Genomic DNA, 17,348 nt, shown 5'->3' with positions numbered 1-17,348 from the left:
GACACCAATAACCAATGAAGATTCTTTAGAAACCAAACCAAAACCAAAAAAAGGTTCTTCATCAAAAAGTAACAAACTGTTTCTGTCACCTTTATTTTAGGAAGCTCTGAACCTCCAACCATTCAAAGAACCCATGAAGAGCCCAATCCTGCAAGCGGTTCCTCAAGGTTTCTTTGGATCGTCAAAGGTTCTCAGCTTCCTACAGAGAATCTACAACCTTCTCCAATCTAAGGATTCTTGTGTTTCTCGGTCTTAAAGGTTCTGTATAGAAACTGTCAACAAAGTGTTTTCCAGTCAGAAAGAGCTCCAGGTAGAACCACATCAAGAAGCAACAAAAAACAAAAAAGCCCTGTTTAAAGCTTTCCCGAGGAACCCACATTCTGAGGAGTGGTGTATTAACACACTTTTGGGTTCTTTCAACATGAACACGACGTTGGAATAAATCTGAGTGTGTTGTTTTGTGGAATCGATGCAATGCATGCAGGGCATGAAGACTGGAAAGGGAAGAGAACTGAGAACTTGCATGGATTCTGCTTTGAGTTACACAACGAGAAGATCTGAACCTGAACCAGCACACACTAACCTCATCTACAGGAGCGTTCGATTATAAACAACAGGTCATTTAGTCAGGATTGAGTTCAAAAATATGTTGGAAGAGGAATCTGATGTCATGCTGGTATGAGACGTGATGAAATGTGATGATATTCTGATGGAAACAGAGAAGAGCACATCTGGAACATGTGTGACGTGTGCAGCTCACCGGTGGAGGTGTGAGTGTGTCGATTTTATATTGTTCAGGAAACGCTCTGCTGAGGGCCAGGTGTCTGGCGTGCATGTAGAACTGAAACACAGAGACACAGAGAGAGCTTTACGCTAAAACAAAAAAAAACTAACAAGTAAACAAACAGAAACAAAAACAAAAGTACACTGGAAATTATTTTCAACTCAGGAGAGTAACGGAGTAGAAACTTCAGATCCACGACCCTGAAATAATCTCAATATAAAAACACAGATAACATCATATAAAACATATAAAACATCAGGAAATCATGATTCTCTGTGAAACATCTGAAGGTGAAATAAATTCATCACTGTCTTTAACTGGAAATGCAGTTAGTGGAGAGAAGATGGATACAACTAAATTCATACCCAAAAACATCTAAAGTAAATAAATAAATCACCAGCCAAATACATTCATATATAAAAAAGAATAAATGAACAAATTATTATTATTATTATTATTATGGTTTTGTTTGTTTATTTAACTTAACAACAACAACAACAAAAATTACAAAAATTAATTAAATTATTGTCATTTATTATTATTGTTGTTATATGTTTTGTTCATTTATTTAACACAACAACAACAACAACAATAATAATAATAATAATAATAATAAAAAATTACAATAATAATTTTAACAATCCATCTTCTACCGCTTGTTTGGATCCGGGATCATTTTAATAATAATTTTTGTAATTTCTGTACTACTACTACTACTACGACTAATAATAATAATAATAATTATTATTATTATTATTATTATTATATGTGTGTTTTTTGTTTGTTTATTTAACTTATTTATATTGTTATTATAATTTTTTTATTTCTATTTTACGACATTGAGCAGCTGCAGGCCCATGGCGTCCGCGTCTCCTCACCTGGCCGAGGTATCTCCAGTCCAGCAGGTCTGAGAGGCGCTCGGTGCGGTTGCGCTGAATGATACGCTGCCGTCGTGACTGCTGGCAGAAGGTGAACATGAACTGAGTGAGCTGATTACACGACTCGTCTGCTGAGCGGAAACGCCGGTCCATGATATAAATCCCTGTGTGAAGAGAAAACACTGCACTTTTCCCACCTCTTCAGGACAGAGCAGTTTTCAGTTCTCAGTAACATGACAAGCTGCAATTTTTAGCTTATTAACTTAAAGAGAGAGAAAAAAGAAGCTGCTGAAGGAACAGCTGTTTACAGCTGCTGTAATGTAAGCGATAATGTTATACAGTTTAATATTAATATGTAACTATAAATGGATAAAAATAGCATGATGTATCATTCTTTAATTAATAAAAAATTTGGCAAGTTGCCATGATATAAAAGGAACAACACACTTTTAGGTCTGTTATAGGAAAATAATCAACGTTGAGGTGGATACAGTGACTCCTCTTCATCATCACACCACCGCTGATTATTTTCCTTTAACAGCACAACAGGAAGTGTGTTATTCCCTGCTTACTGTCCACTAAAGCTCAGCTCAGTGTAAGGTAAAGCGACTGACCGTATGCAGTCGGGTCTGATATGTGCTCCTCCATGAAGCAGCCGAACCCAGACAGGTTGGTCGTCACACTCGGGATGCCCATCACCGTGCACTCGCCTGACACAAACATCAGTATGAGTCAAATCAACATTCTGTGCTTCTGTGTTTAATAAACCGACCTTTTCTACAGGAAACATCATCAACATCATCAACTTTTTCTATTAAAAACACTTTCTGTATAAAATGTCACCAGATTCTTTTATTATCAAGAAATCATCCTGGCTAAGCTCAGTCCACCATCATCTCATCGTTTTCATGTATTTTATTAAATTTACAGTGCAAAAGTTTTTGGCATGTGTGTAAAGAAAAAGAAGAAGAAGAAGAAGACTCAACCTCTGCAGAAAACTACTTTAAAACTTTATAACTTTTTACTGTAAATATCAGTGCTTTATGCTTCAGTTGCTTTATATTTGATGAAGAAAATAAAATAGTAATTATGGCATGTGCAAAAGTTTGGACACTCCCTGTAGCATATGGTGATGTTTCTACATCTGAGTTGTTGTTGTTGTTGTTGTTGTTTCCCCATGGTTCTGGGGTCACAGTTGTATGATTCATATTTAATGTAAATTAAAAAAAAAAAACTTCCAGTTTTGGCCACACCCATATAAGCTTTAAAACCAGATACAGATAGTGTCACTGTGTTACAACCCTGTTATCTGTATCAGTTTGTGTATTCCATCATTCTCAGAAAATAAAGTACAGTATTGTACCTGTTTATATGTACAACACCTCGTCCCTGGTGCCGTACACTCAAAGGTACTTATTTGTTCTTGTTATATACTGCTTGGGAACATACACAACTCTGGAATAAAAAAATTACAACCCCGATTCCAAAAAAGTTGGGACAAAGTACAAATTGTAAATAAAAACGGAATGCAATAATTTACAAATCTCAAAAACTGATATTGTATTCACAACAGAACATAGACAACATATCAAATGTCGAAAGTGAGACATTTTGAAATTTCATGCCAAATATTGGCTCATTTGAAATTTCATGACAGCAACACATTTCAAAAAAGTTGGGACAGGGGCAATAAGAGGCTGGAAAAGTTAAAGGTACAAAAAAGGAACAGCTGGAGGACCAAATTGCAACTCATTAGGTCAATTGGCAATAGGTCATTAACATGACTGGGTATAAAAAGAGCATCTTGGAGTGGCAGCGGCTCTCAGAAGTAAAGATGGGAAGAGGATCACCAATCCCCCTAATTCTGCACTGACAAATAGTGGAGCAATATCAGAAAGGAGTTCGACAGTGTAAAATTGCAAAGAGTTTGAACATATCATCATCTACAGTGCATAATATCATCAAAAGATTCAGAGAATCTGGAAGAATCTCTGTGCGTAAGGGTCAAGGCCGGAAAACCATACTGGGTGCCCGTGATCTTCGGGCCCTTAGACGGCACTGCATCACATACAGGCATGCTTCTGTATTGGAAATCACAAAATGGGCTCAGGAATATTTCCAGAGAACATTATCTGTGAACACAATTCACCGTGCCATCCGCCGTTGCCAGCTAAAACTCTATAGTTCAAAGAAGAAGCCATATCTAAACACGATCCAGAAGCGCAGACGTCTTCTCTGGGCCAAGGCTCATTTAAAATGGACTGCGGCAAAGTGGAAAACTGTTCTGTGGTCAGACGAATCAGAATGTGAAGTTCTTTATGGAAATCAGGGACGCCGTGTCATTCGGACTAAAGAGGAGAAGGACGACCCGAGTTGTTATCAGTGCTCAGTTCAGAGGCCTGCATCTCTGATGGTATGGGGTTGCATTAGTGCGTGTGGCATGGGCAGCTTACACATCTGGAAAGACCCCATCAATGCTGAAAGGTATATCCAGGTTCTAGAGCAACATATGCTCCCATCCAGACGACGTCTCTTTCAGGGAAGACCTTGCATTTTCCAACATGACAATGCCAAACCACATACTGCATCAATTACAGCATCATGGCTGCGTAGAAGAAGGGTCCGGGTACTGAACTGGCCAGCCTGCAGTCCAGATCTTTCACCCACAGAAAACATTTGGCGCATCATAAAACGGAAGATACGACAAAAAAGACCTAAGACAGTTGAGCAACTAGAATCCTACATTAGACAAGAATGGGTTAACATTCCTATCCCTAAACTTGAGCAACTTGTCTCCTCAGTCCCCAGACGTTTACAGGCTGTTGTAAAGAGAAAAGGGGATGTCTCACAGTGGGAAACATGGCCTTGTCCCAACTTTTTTGAGATGTGTTGTCATGAAATTTAAAATCACCTAATTTTTCTCTTTAAATGATACATTTTCTCAGTTTAAACATTTGATATGTCATCTATGTTCTATTCTGAATAAAATATGGAATTTTGAAACTTCCATATCATTGCATTCCGTTTTTATTTACAATTTGTACTTTGTCCCAACTTTTTTGGAATCGGGGTTGTACAAGACCACTGCAAAATGATCAGTTTCTCTGATTTTACTATTTATAGCTATGTGTTTGAGGAACATGAACATTTTTATTTTGTTCCATAAACTACTGACAACATTTCCTCAAAATTCCACATAAAAATATTCTCAGAGCATTTAACTGCAGAAAATGACAAACGAGATGAAGTGTTCTCAGACCTTGAATAACACACAGAAATCAAGATCATATTCAATTTTAAACAATACAATGCTAATGTTTGAACTGAGGATGAGTCCAGAAATCAGTATTTGGTGGAATAACCCTGACATTTAATCACAGGGGGCGGCACGGTGGTGTAGTGGTTAGCGCTGTCGCCTCACAGCAAGAAGGTCCTGGGTTCGAGCCCCGTGGCCGGCGAGGGCCTTTCTGTGCGGAGTTTGCATGTTCTCCCCGTGTCCGCGTGGGTTTCCTCCGGGTGCTCCGGTTTCCCCCACAGTCCAAAGACATGCAGGTTAGGTTAACTGGTGACTCTAAATTGAGCGTAGGTGTGAATGTGAGTGTGAATAGTTGTCTGTGTCTATGTGTCAGCCCTGTGATGACCTGGCGACTTGTCCAGGGTGAACCCCGCCTTTCGCCCGTAGTCAGCTGGGATAGGCTCCAGCTCGCCTGTGACCCTGTAGAACAGGATAAAGCGGCTGCAGATAAGTCAAGTCAAGTTTATTTGTTTCGCGCTTTTAACAATAAACATTGTCGCAAAGCAGCTTTACAGAATTTGAACGACTTAAAACATGAGCTAATTTTATCCCTAATCTATCCCCAATGATGAAGCCTGTGGCGACGGTGGCAAGGAAAAACTCCCTCAGACGACATGAGGAAGAAACCTCGAGAGGAACCAGACTCAAAAGGGAACCCATCCTCATTTGGGCAATGATAATGAGATGAGATTTAAACACAGCTTTCATGTATCTTGCCATGCTCTCCACCAGTCTTTCACATTGTTCTTGAGTGACTTTATGCCCTCCTGGTGCAAAAACTTAATCAGCTCAGCTTTGTTTGATGGCTTGTGATCATCTGTCTTCCTCTTGATCACATTCCAGATGTTTTCACTGGGGTTCAGGTCTGGAGATCAGGCTGGCCATGACAGGGTCTTGATCTTGTGGTCCTCCATCCACACCTTGATTGCCCAGGCTGTGTGGTATGGAGCATTGTCCTGCTGGAAAACCCAATCCTCAGAGTTAGGGAACATTGTCAGAGCAGAAGGAAGCAAGTTTTCTTCCAGGATAAGTCAAGTCAAGTCAACTTTATTATCAAATATGCTCTACATGCTCGACATACAGCACAGATGAAATTTCAGTCCTCTCTGACCCACGGTGCAAACAGGCAATGTAATAAATAAAAATAGAATAATTGAAATAAACAATATAAACAGTATAAACACTTTAGATAAGAAATAGACATAGACTAAACACTCATATACACACACACACACACACACACACACACACACACACACACACACACACACACACACATAAATTGGAGCAAAACCTTCTACATGGCTTGACTCATGTGTCCTTCACAAAAAAAATCTGCCCCATTCCAGCCTTGCTGAAGCACCTGCAGATCATCACCAATCCTCCACCAAATTTCACAATGGGTGTGAGATGCTGTGGCTTGTAGGCCTCTCCAGGTCTCTGTCTAACCATGAGATGACCAGGTGATGGGAAAAGCTGAAAATTTGACTCATCAGAGAAGATGACCTTACTCCAGTCTTCTACAGTCTAATCCTTATGGTCTTCAGCAAACCTCAGCCTGGCTCTTCTTTTTTTCATTGGTGAAGGGCTTTTTTCCAGCTTTGCATGACTTCAAACCCACCCGGATGGGCCTGTTTTGAACCGTCCTTATCATGCAGTTAACCCCAGCTGCCATTTGCCATTCTTATTGTAGGTCATATCCTATGGTTAATCCTATGGTTGTTGAGTGACATTTGAAGGAGTTGACCATCATCCCGGTCAGTGGAGAGTCATTTTCATCCTCTCTCAGTCTGTAACTCTGTTGTCCCCAGTGTCTGACGCTTGACATTGTTCTTATGAACTGCCATCTTTGAAACTTTGAGGCTGGAAGCAACCTGACGCTCTCTGTGTCCCTCTGCCAGTAAAGCCAGAATCAAACCCTTCTTTTTCTCACTGAAAACTTTTCTTTTTAACTCTTTTGGCACGGTGAATAGATATTTTTTGTATTCCAATTAAATTTAAGATATTACTAGCACTGTTTTCCATCCAAACTGGTCCTATTGCAAGAGGATAGTGGTGACCACAGCAGTGGTTTTTATACTTTTCCTCATTAAATAAGATTTGGTTCAGCCGATCACCTCATCCGTAACTCATTCAGTAAAGTGAGGTGTGTTTGTGTTGGAATTCCAGCACAGACACTGGAATGAAATGGCTGCGAGACATAGAGATGCTGATTCAAGAAAAATTGAAGTGGTCTCTTAATTTTTTCCAGAGCTGTGTGTATTTTTTTGGCTCTCAAAAGGTACACATAGTTACCATGAGGTTCAATAACTAGCCCAGGGCTTTTCGAAGTGTGGGGCGCGCCCCCCCGGGGGGCACCAGAGTTCTTCACGGGGGTCTTGAGGTGACATCGACAAACTACCTTCCGCCTTACTTCCGGATGTCTATGTTCAAGAGAAGCAGCATGCGCGCAGTGTTGCCAGATTGGCGGTTTCAAGTGCATTTTGGCGGGTTTTGAATATATTTTGGGCTGGAAAACGTCAGCAGTATCTGGCAACATTGCATGATGTGCGAGTCAGTGTTTATATAGGCTTAAATTCTGTTACTGAAAGTATGTTATGTTTACAGTGAAGGACTGTGTGCACTTTATTTTTTTTTTTACTTAATACAAGAAATTAATGGATGCCAACATTTTTGCCAAAATGGTATTTTATTTTCCATTGTTTGGCAGCTTCAGCATCATACTGTGAGATTCTGTTCCAATTGCTTTTTTCTTCTCTGAAGCCTGAGCCATTTATTTTATTAGTTTATAATTATTGTTTAATTTAGTCTTCAGGAGAGACTGCCTGCACACAGGACTAGTATTAATAGTTTTTTTCTTCCATGAAAGCTGAGGCATTTATATTATATTTTAAGGTAACTTCATGTTGTGCTGTGAGGTTCTCTGCACTTTAACTTTTGAACCAACAGGTGCATTTGGATAAGTAAAGCCTGTTTTTCTGCATTTTTGTAGTCCTGCTAATCTTTTATATTGGTAAAGTTGTTTATAGGACCATTTCTCAGTGTCTTTGTTTTTTTAATCAATAGTTTTTCAGTAATAACTTAATATTTAACATATCACTCAATTTTAATCACAAAAAGAGAAAATCGCAACAATTTCTCGCAACTTTCACTTCCTCCCGCAATGTAATCGCAACAAAAACCTAAAAAACACCGCAACTTTCATCGCAATTTTTTTTGAAACCCCCGCAACATCAGACATTTTAGCCCGCAACAATCACAAAAAAGGCCCGCGGAATCCTGGGGGACTGGAAAAAGAAGGAAGTATGACCACGATTATTTAAAGTTTGGATTTTCATGGACTGGATCTGAAGATGCTCCACTGCCACAGTGTGTTGTCTGCCAAGAGGTGCTCGCTAACGATGCTATGAGATGTTTAAAATGTGTAAAACAAGATGTTTTAAAAAGCACAGATGTTTAAAATGTGAAAAAGAAAAAAATAATGTGTACAACAACCATTTTTTTTTAAAAATACGAATGGAACATTAAGTATAGCAACAACAAAAATTGTAAGGGGGGGGGGGCGCTGTTGTTTATTTGCTCTCCGAGGGGGGGGGGACTCTCCCACACTTTGAAAACCCCTGAACTAGCCCATTAGTGTAAATTGTACCTTGAGGGACAGAAATTGACTCCTACTCTTTGTTACTATTTCTGGCAGTGAAAACTTTTTTATTTTTAAGCACATAGGGACAGAAAGAGGCAGTGTATTGGAGCAGTTATGTAAAATCTAAGTAAGTGTTTGCTCTCAGTTCAGTCTTCACTATAATCTGAACTACAGTGTGTGTGTGTGTGTGTGTGTGTGTGTGTGTGTGTGTGTGTGTGTGTGTGTGTGTGTGAGAGAGAGAGAGAGAAAGAAAAATGAGAGTGTGTAACCTGGTGTGTATCCCCAGGGTTCATAATACGAGGGAAACACTCCGAGATGGCAGCCGCGGACGAACTCCTCGTAGTCCATGGGCAGCAGCGGGCTGGTGGAGGACAGGAACTCGGGGTGGAAAACAATCTAATGCACAAAAGAATAAATACAAGTCATTATTACAAACATTGTAAAGCTACACACTTCATTACTCAATCGATGGGAGGTTCACTGAATTCATTTTGTATTTAGAATTGCTTTGGTGCACAGTAAACCAGAACAGGATGATGATGTTGCTGTTGTTTAATTGTGCAATCCAGCGACAGTGATGAAAACGTGCTGAGGACCTTGACTCTGTCGTTGCGGCTGTTGAAGAGGCCTATGCGGCGGATGTTGCTCAGGATGGGGTCCGTCGAGTCGTCCAGCATGTTGTGCGTGGTCACTGGAGGGAGAGTGTGTCTCTGCAAGCGTGTGAATGAAGAACGTGAGAGGAAGAAATCGGTAATCAATACGAGCGCTGATCCATGAATGAAATGAGAGACACGAGACACAGAAGACTATGAAATTGGATTACAATGACACACGTATAAACACGAGACACACTGTAAAACATCTTCTCTTTTCTTCAGATCCCCTCAAATAACTAACTGACATCAGCATTTTTGGAGGAATTATTGACACTTTGACAGAAAGGGGAAATGTCACCGCTGCTGCAGTGATGTCCATTTATTACCTCCACCTACGCAAGCACCAGCAATAAACCTCTGTCTCTGACGCTCCGAAATATTGATGTAAAGATAAATCTGACCTGAGAGGTGGTTTATTAGCCCTTTATGTGCAGTCTTGCTATTAAGTAGAAGTAATATAAAGCAAAGGCAATCTATCGACTCGGATTCGCAGGGGAACTGGGTTTAAATGAATCACAATCTGGAGGCAGGAAGCAGCATGAGGACGGTGCAGGGAATTCCAGCACATTCTGAAAGGTGACACAAATCATCCTTCACCGTGCCCCAGAGCTGACCTCAGCTCATTCAGAAAAACACCACCAACATCTCTGAATGGAGAGAGGGATAGGGTTAGCCTAACCCTAAATAACCCAACCCTAGGGGAGGGAGGGAGGGAGGGAGGGAGGGAGACTCCATATTCCAGATCTCTGGATACTGATGATCATTCTTCACAGTGATATTTAAAATATAAAGTGCAAAAGTTAGTGCATCCTTAATCCCAGTAAGAAATAAAACACTATGTTATACTGTTATAGAAAACTAATCAACAGTGCAGCAGTTCCTCCTCTTATAACACAACAATTTGTCACTTACAGTTTTTGTTGATTAAAGAGCAACACCTGGTACTTTTTATCCATTTATAGTTACATTTAATGTCTGTGAAACAAGTTCCTGTTCTCACTTATGTTCTAGCGGCTGTAATCAGTCATTCATTCGCCAGCCTCTCTCTCTCTCTCTCTCTCTGTTGAAGTTATTATGATGAAGATAAATGCAGCACAAACTTGTCTTTTCTCAGGATACTGAATGAGTTCCAGTTTTATCTCTGACTGATCTAAAGCTCTGACACTGGACTCATCAGTTACAGTTTGAATAGAGGAACTTTCTCTCCCTCTTTGTTTTGGGTCATATAAATTATAGTGGTGTGAAACTCCAGTCATGATTTGATTCAATTTGATTGTTGGCATGCATTTGACCTTTGACCCTCTCTCCAAGCTAAGATTCACAGATTCACCGATGCGAGTCATTGTTCTTCATTCGCATTCTGTTTATGTCGAACACACTGTATATACACGGATCCTACAGTTTCTTATTTGTATACCAACTAATCAGTCAATGTTGCATTATATTAACTGTCTTTCATTTTATGTTACAAGATATTACTAATAACTGCACAAAAACTAATCAAATGTATGATTAGCTTTATGGGTCTGTATTTTCTATCCCAATTTATTTTAGCAAGTAAGTTCTTATTATTAAAAAAATCTGCCATAAATAAGTAACCTGAGCATAATTTGTGAAAAGAATTGCAGTGAGTTAATCCTTAAATTGATTAAAGTGACTACAGGAGGATGGAGTGAGGTGAGTCTGACCTGCGTCGCATAAATGGCCCTCTTCATGATCGTGAAGTCATCTTTGTCTAAGATCTTGCTCATGTCTGGGATCTCACCCCTGAAAAACACGGTGACTCAGTGATTAACTCACACATCAGGGTTTTCAGGGATGTGAGGCACTGATCCCATAACATCACACCGTGCCACTGTAAATATCTTAACAGTTAATGCATGCATAAAAACATCAACACTGTAAACCACGAGAAGGCCAGGAAGTTTTTGTTGGCTTTGGTTGGTCAAAAACAATCTCATTTTTCAAGGTTCCTCTGCTGCATTTTGCTCCTAAATGAGTATCACGGTTAACAGCCATGCTAAAGCTATGAAGATATGACAGAAGTTTTAAACATTTACTTATTTTTTATTGATATTTCATTAATAATTTAGTGTCTTGCAAAAGTATTCATCCCCCTTGGTGTTTGTCCTGTTTTGTCGCATTACAAGATGGAATTAAAATGGATTTTTTGGGGGGTTAGCACAATTTGATTTAAACAACTTGCCTACCATTTTAAAAGTGCACATTATTGCTTTATTGTGACACAAACAATAATTAAGATGAAAAAACAGAAATCTGGAGTGTGCATAGGTATTCACCCCCCCAAAGTCAATACTTTGTAGAGCCACCTTTTACTGCAATTCCAGCTGTAAGTCTCTTGGCGTATGTCTCTGTTAGCTTAACACATCTAGCCACTGGGATTGTTGCCCATTCCTCGAGGCAAAACTGCTCCAACTCCTTCAAGTTAGATGGGTTGCGTTGGTGTACAGCAATCTTCAAGTTATGCCACAGATTCTCAATTGGATTGAGGTCTGGGCTTTGACTCGGGCATTCCAAGACATTTAAACGTTTCCCTTTAAACCACTCCAGTGTAGCTTTAGCAGTATGTTTAGGGTCATTGTCCTGCTGGAACGTGAACCTTCGCCCCAGTCTCAAACCTCTGGCCGACTCAAACAGGTTTTCCTCCAGAATTGCCCTGTATTTAGTGCCATCCATCTTTCCTTCGGTCCTGACCAGCTTTCCTGTCCCTGCAGATGAAAAACATCCCCACAGCATGATGCTGCCACCACCATGCTTCACTGTAGGAATGGTGTTCTCAGGGTGTTGGGTTTGTACCACACATGGTATCTATTCTATTCTATTAAATGGTGCTAACCCTCCAAAAATCCATTTTAATTCCATCTTGTAATGCAACAAAACAGGACAAACACCAAGGGGGATGAATACTTTTGCAACACACTGTACTTTTGGTAATGTGGTTACACTTTCAAAGTGACCTTGTGACTTTTCTTCTTCTTGTGATCTTCAGGAAAATGTATGATGTAACTTCCTGCTGAACACATGACATCATCATCATGGAATCTGGCAGGCGCTACAGGAGTGTGAAAGCAAGGACTACTAGACTGACAAACAGTTTTTACCCCCAGGCCATCAGGCTTTTGAACCACGGATTATAATCACCATCTACCTCTATATTTCCATCAGGCTTTGAACCACGGATTATATTAGCAATTTTGCACAAGACATTGCACAGTATATCTACCTCTATGTTTGCACATTGTTTGTTTGCGTCTCCTTTTTTAAAAAAAAATGTTATCTTCATTTTTCACTCTACCTTTATATTTTGCATTCCATATGCACTTTATATTTTATATTTCATATTTTATATATATATATTTCTTTTTATTTTGGTAAGTGTGGTTTGGTCGGGCAGTTGCAAAATAAGAATTTCATTACCCAATAATAAACCGCTGTGTCTGTTATTGTGTATATGACAAATAAAAAAAATCTTGAATCTTGAATGGAATGTTTCAAATACTTCATGAGGATGAGTGTGTTCCAGGAACAGGGTTGAGGGAATGAACAAAAAATGGAGATTTTTCATTATCTGGAATGGACAAGTCGTAGAAATGGATGTCTTAAGTGTGACAAGATTCACACTTTAACACCAAAATAATGTTTTTATAAGTGTTTTAGTGATTATATTTCAAGTAAAATAGTATTAAAGTGGGACAGGACAGGTTTCGGAGATGTTATTGAAGCTTTTGGCGATCTGTTTACATTTTGTGTGTTTAATACAGCATGTCTTTTAGCTTCTTATTTACAGACATATTTGTGAACGTAATAACAGTGAAACACAAACGGCACCACAATTGTGGAATCAGTCGTATTTTTCACTCGCTGTTTCAATCATGTCATTACTCACAGCTCACCTTAACAAGGCTTCATACAAGCGTTTCCCGAACTTCTCCTTCACCGACTGCGCTGTGTCCCTGGAGGAAAACGAGACATGAGCAACACTAACATCACAATAGTTTAATCACAATTATATAATTAAATGAAAGACAGAGGAGGGGATGACAAACATGTGATTTGAAACACTCCAAGAAGTTAAATGCTAAAGGAGTTGCTGTAATTATCCATCCGGACTCTGGGATTTGGTTTCAGAAGGACTTCCTGTTTAAGCACTATTTCATATTGTTATAAATCAGAAAAATACCACAGTGCTGAAGGAAGCTGGTGATGAATTCTCTGTAACAGCAGCTCTGACAGTAGTGCAGCAGAAAAATCATAGGTTTATATTAATATTAATGCATTCATCCCAAGACAGCATCGTTTCCATAGTAACACCTCAATCCCAGGGACTCGTACAATGCACGCACCACGTAAATCATTTTTTAAAAATGTGTATACTTGTAGATACACTGACCGGCCACTTTAATACGGTAGGAACGTGTTGTTGGTTCTAAGATCCCTGTTCTTGGCTGCAGGAGTGGAACCCAATGTGTTCTTCTGCTGTTGCATGCTGAGATGCTTTTCTGCTCACCACGGTTGTAAAGAGTGATTATATGAGTTACTATATCCTTCCTGGCAAAAAAGCTCGACCCAATCTGTCCATTCCCCTCTGACCCTCTCTTATCAACAAGGCGTTTGTTTCCACCCACAGAACTGTCGCTCACTCACTCAGTGTTTTTTGTTTTCTGCACCATTCTGTGTAAACTCTAGAGACTGTTGTGTGTGAAAACCCCAGGAGATCAGCAGCTTCTGAAATACTCAAACCAGCCCATCTGGATCAAACCAACACCCATACCACAGTGAGAGAAAGTCACACTGTGAGATCACACTGTTTCCCGTTCTGATGTTTGAACATTGTGAACATTAACTGAAGCTCCTGATTTGTATCTGCGGGATTTGATGCGTCGTGCTGCTGCTGGCGAGGGATCGGCTGATTACAGAACCGCAGAGAACAGCAGGGGGAATGTAGGGGTGTTCCTAATAAAGTGGCCAGTGAGTGTATGACGACATTTTCTTCAGGTAAGGAGATGTTTGTTTAACATTGATGGAAGAAAAAAAAAGATGTTGAGGATGAGGCTGTTTATAGCTGCTCTAACATAAGTGATAACAGGAACTCAGCTGTTTTATGGACGAACTGCAACACTGAAGGTAAATAAACTATAAATGCATAAAAAGCATGTTGTTCTTCAATAAATAATGAATTGTCATTGTTGCTGTGGCATAAGAGGAATAAAACACATCAGGACATAATGTTACTAAATTAACAGTATCTCCACGTCATCACACCACCCCGTCGTTGATTATTTTCCCTTAACAGCATGACACAGAGTGTTTTATTCCTTACATGCTACATGATGGGATATTTGTTTCCATGATAAACAACATGTCTCATGACTTCCTGTTAAAGCAATATGTATATTTGTGAGTGTTAGAAAACAACTAATTCCTTGAGGACACAAATCCGGGATTAGTTCCAATCTGAGCTGAGGAAAGCAGGCACGAGGGATGGATTTGTTCAGATTTTCGGATATATGATTGTACAGATGATTAACTCCACATGGGACTGCGCACCACAGCTGCTTGCGCACGGCTTGCCCTTTCAGACTTTCCACATTGAAGTTATTCGTCTTAGCCGGCATAATGAAGAAAACCACCACGGTCACATCACTCTTATGGACCTGACAGACACACAGTGGACATTCATCAGAAATTACAAATCAGAAATAAAATGATTCTATTTCCTTCTGTGCCCTAAACATTTTTTTCAAAATGTTGCGAGAAGGCTAAGACTGTTATCGAAGGCTGTACATCGTATCCACAATGTAAGTGCTGGGAAAGAACTAAAAATTACCCGAAGCAGGTAATTTAATCTGGACAATGCCTCCAGGAAGACATCGGCCCCTTTGTTGGAAAACTCGTACCGGCCTGCGATGAAGAAGAAAAGCGTTTTCTCCAGATTGAAGTCCATATGTCTGCAAACGAGGAGAGATTAAAATCTCATCAGAATCAAATCAAATCAAATCAGGAGCTGTAACTGCAAGATTTCTAACACAGATTTATACACTAACAGTTGAGCATGAGTAAGAATACAAATAATAAATTAATACTGAAATTGGACACATCTGGAGTCAAAGCTCAGAAATGAAGTTAAAATTAATCTGAAATACATTAAATATATTTACATAAAGTCAGGACACAGTGTAACACATACACAGTGCAACTCTGTTACTATGACATCATGCTGTATTAACACATGCAGAATGTGGCACATGTTACAACGTACAGTCTGTTACAACAGCACGGCTTTGTAGTAATAGAGTGCAGGCACTAAACTGGCCTGTCTGCTTTTCTTTGAAAATGTGTGGCGTATTATCTCATCTCATCTCATTATCTGTAGCCGCTTTATCCTGTTCTACAGGGTCGCAGGCGAGCTGGATCCTATCCCAGCTGACTACGGGCGAAAGGCGGGGTTCACCCTGGACAAGTCGCCAGGTCATCACAGGGCTGACACATAGACACAGACAACCATTCACACTCACATTCACACCTACGCTCAATTTAGAGTCACCAGTTAACCTAACCTGCATGTCTTTGGACTGTGGGGGAAACCGGAGCACCCGGAGGAAACCCACGCGGACACGGGGAGAACATGCAAACTCCGCACAGAAAGGCCCTCGCCGGCCCCGGGGCTCGAACCCGGACCTTCTTGCTGTGAGGCGACAGCGCTAACCACTACACCACCGTGCCGTGTGGCATATTATGAAGCACAAAATTACATTTTACACATCATCCCAATGGTTTTGGAATCGGGGTTGTAGACTGAAATATCTGTGACGAGTTTAGTGATTCTGGGGTTAATTTGTTCCTTGAGAAGTTGGTGTTGTGTGTGTCACTCTGATGTCACTGGATGACTTGTTAATTTCTACAATCTTAAACACAAGTGAGGATGATCACATTTCACTGTCAGCTCCTGAAAGTGAAAAGAGCAAATTTCTTTTCTCTGTTGCCATTTTCCAGCCATCCAGCTGAGACATTGGTGCAACAGCTGGACTCAAAGTCCCAGAATGCAGTGCAGCTCCATAACGCTGCGCTTGGCTAGTTAGCGATCTGTGAGTGACCGTATTAGCAGAGTGTACACATGAGGAGGTGAGAAACCTGAACAGACTAAAGGACTAACGCACCACTGCATGGCTGAATTAAGATAGCGATAAAGTCAAAACTAAATCCTAAATGGTGAAACTATCAGGAAGTAGTCAAATGGCATTGTGGGTAATGTAGGAAAGTGTAAATAGGTCAATGTGAAAAAAAATCTTGCACACTGTTGAAGATCAGATGTTAATTATGAAGATTAACACCCAAGCCATTCAGGATGGAGTTTTCCTTTAACTAGAGACGTAAGTTGTTTGACTTGGCATAGTCAGGTGATTTAATGAGCTGACTCTTCCGTGATGGTTCAAGGCAACTTGGAAAAGTTGGAAAGAATTTATACAGTCAAGTTTAAAGAAGGTCTTTCCTCCTCCATGAAGTGGGTTTTCCCGTGCCAGATACCAACCTGGAATTTATACCCTCTCGTTATTGTACAGTCAAACAAGAAACTGAGTTTATCTATCTGGGTCATGAACTCTCTTCTACCATTGATGGCTTTGTGCCTGTTCAGCAGAGGATTGACCTTGACTGGGCAGCATTTGAGAGGAATAAAGATCTCCTCATCTCTAACTGTGTCCCTGACCAAATGAAGGCTAAAATTGACAATACGTACATATGACCAGTCCTGCTCTGTGGGTTAGAGTGTGTTCATTAGACAGCAGTGCTTCTAAAAAGAGTTGAAACCTTCCAAAACCACATCATGAGATTCATGACAAACAAACGTCTCTCCGATCACATAAGGATCCAAATTCTTCTTAAAACAACTGGTTTAACCCCAATTGTTCTTCTCATCAAAAGCAAAACACTCAAACTTTATGGTCATGTCAAACAAAGTAAAAAAGGATTGTCATCACATTACAGGCATTTAGCAGACACTCTTATCCAGATCAACATACAACACACCCAGAGGAGCCTGAGGAGCAGTTGGGGGCCTTGCTCAAGGGCATTT

General features: G+C 40.1%; 1 protein-coding gene across 1 annotated transcript in view; it reads right to left on the bottom strand.

Annotated features, from left to right (window-relative positions):
- gys2 (glycogen synthase 2) overlaps nucleotides 1-17,348 on the bottom strand; it is a 100,227-nt gene that overhangs the window by 989 nt on the left and 81,890 nt on the right. The window contains exons 7-15 of the mRNA XM_060903731.1: nucleotides 15,105-15,225; nucleotides 14,825-14,931; nucleotides 13,171-13,230; nucleotides 10,945-11,023; nucleotides 9,197-9,310; nucleotides 8,870-8,996; nucleotides 2,277-2,372; nucleotides 1,663-1,826; nucleotides 761-841 (exon numbers count right to left, since the gene is read on the bottom strand). Coding sequence (XP_060759714.1) covers nucleotides 761-841; nucleotides 1,663-1,826; nucleotides 2,277-2,372; nucleotides 8,870-8,996; nucleotides 9,197-9,310; nucleotides 10,945-11,023; nucleotides 13,171-13,230; nucleotides 14,825-14,931; nucleotides 15,105-15,225 — 949 coding nt within the window. The remainder of the gene's footprint in view (nucleotides 1-760; nucleotides 842-1,662; nucleotides 1,827-2,276; nucleotides 2,373-8,869; nucleotides 8,997-9,196; nucleotides 9,311-10,944; nucleotides 11,024-13,170; nucleotides 13,231-14,824; nucleotides 14,932-15,104; nucleotides 15,226-17,348) is intronic.

This window comes from Neoarius graeffei, chromosome 21, assembly GCF_027579695.1.
Source record: "Neoarius graeffei isolate fNeoGra1 chromosome 21, fNeoGra1.pri, whole genome shotgun sequence".
Taxonomy (NCBI): domain Eukaryota; kingdom Metazoa; phylum Chordata; class Actinopteri; order Siluriformes; family Ariidae; genus Neoarius; species Neoarius graeffei.
This window is presented reverse-complemented; position numbering and strand designations above follow the sequence as displayed.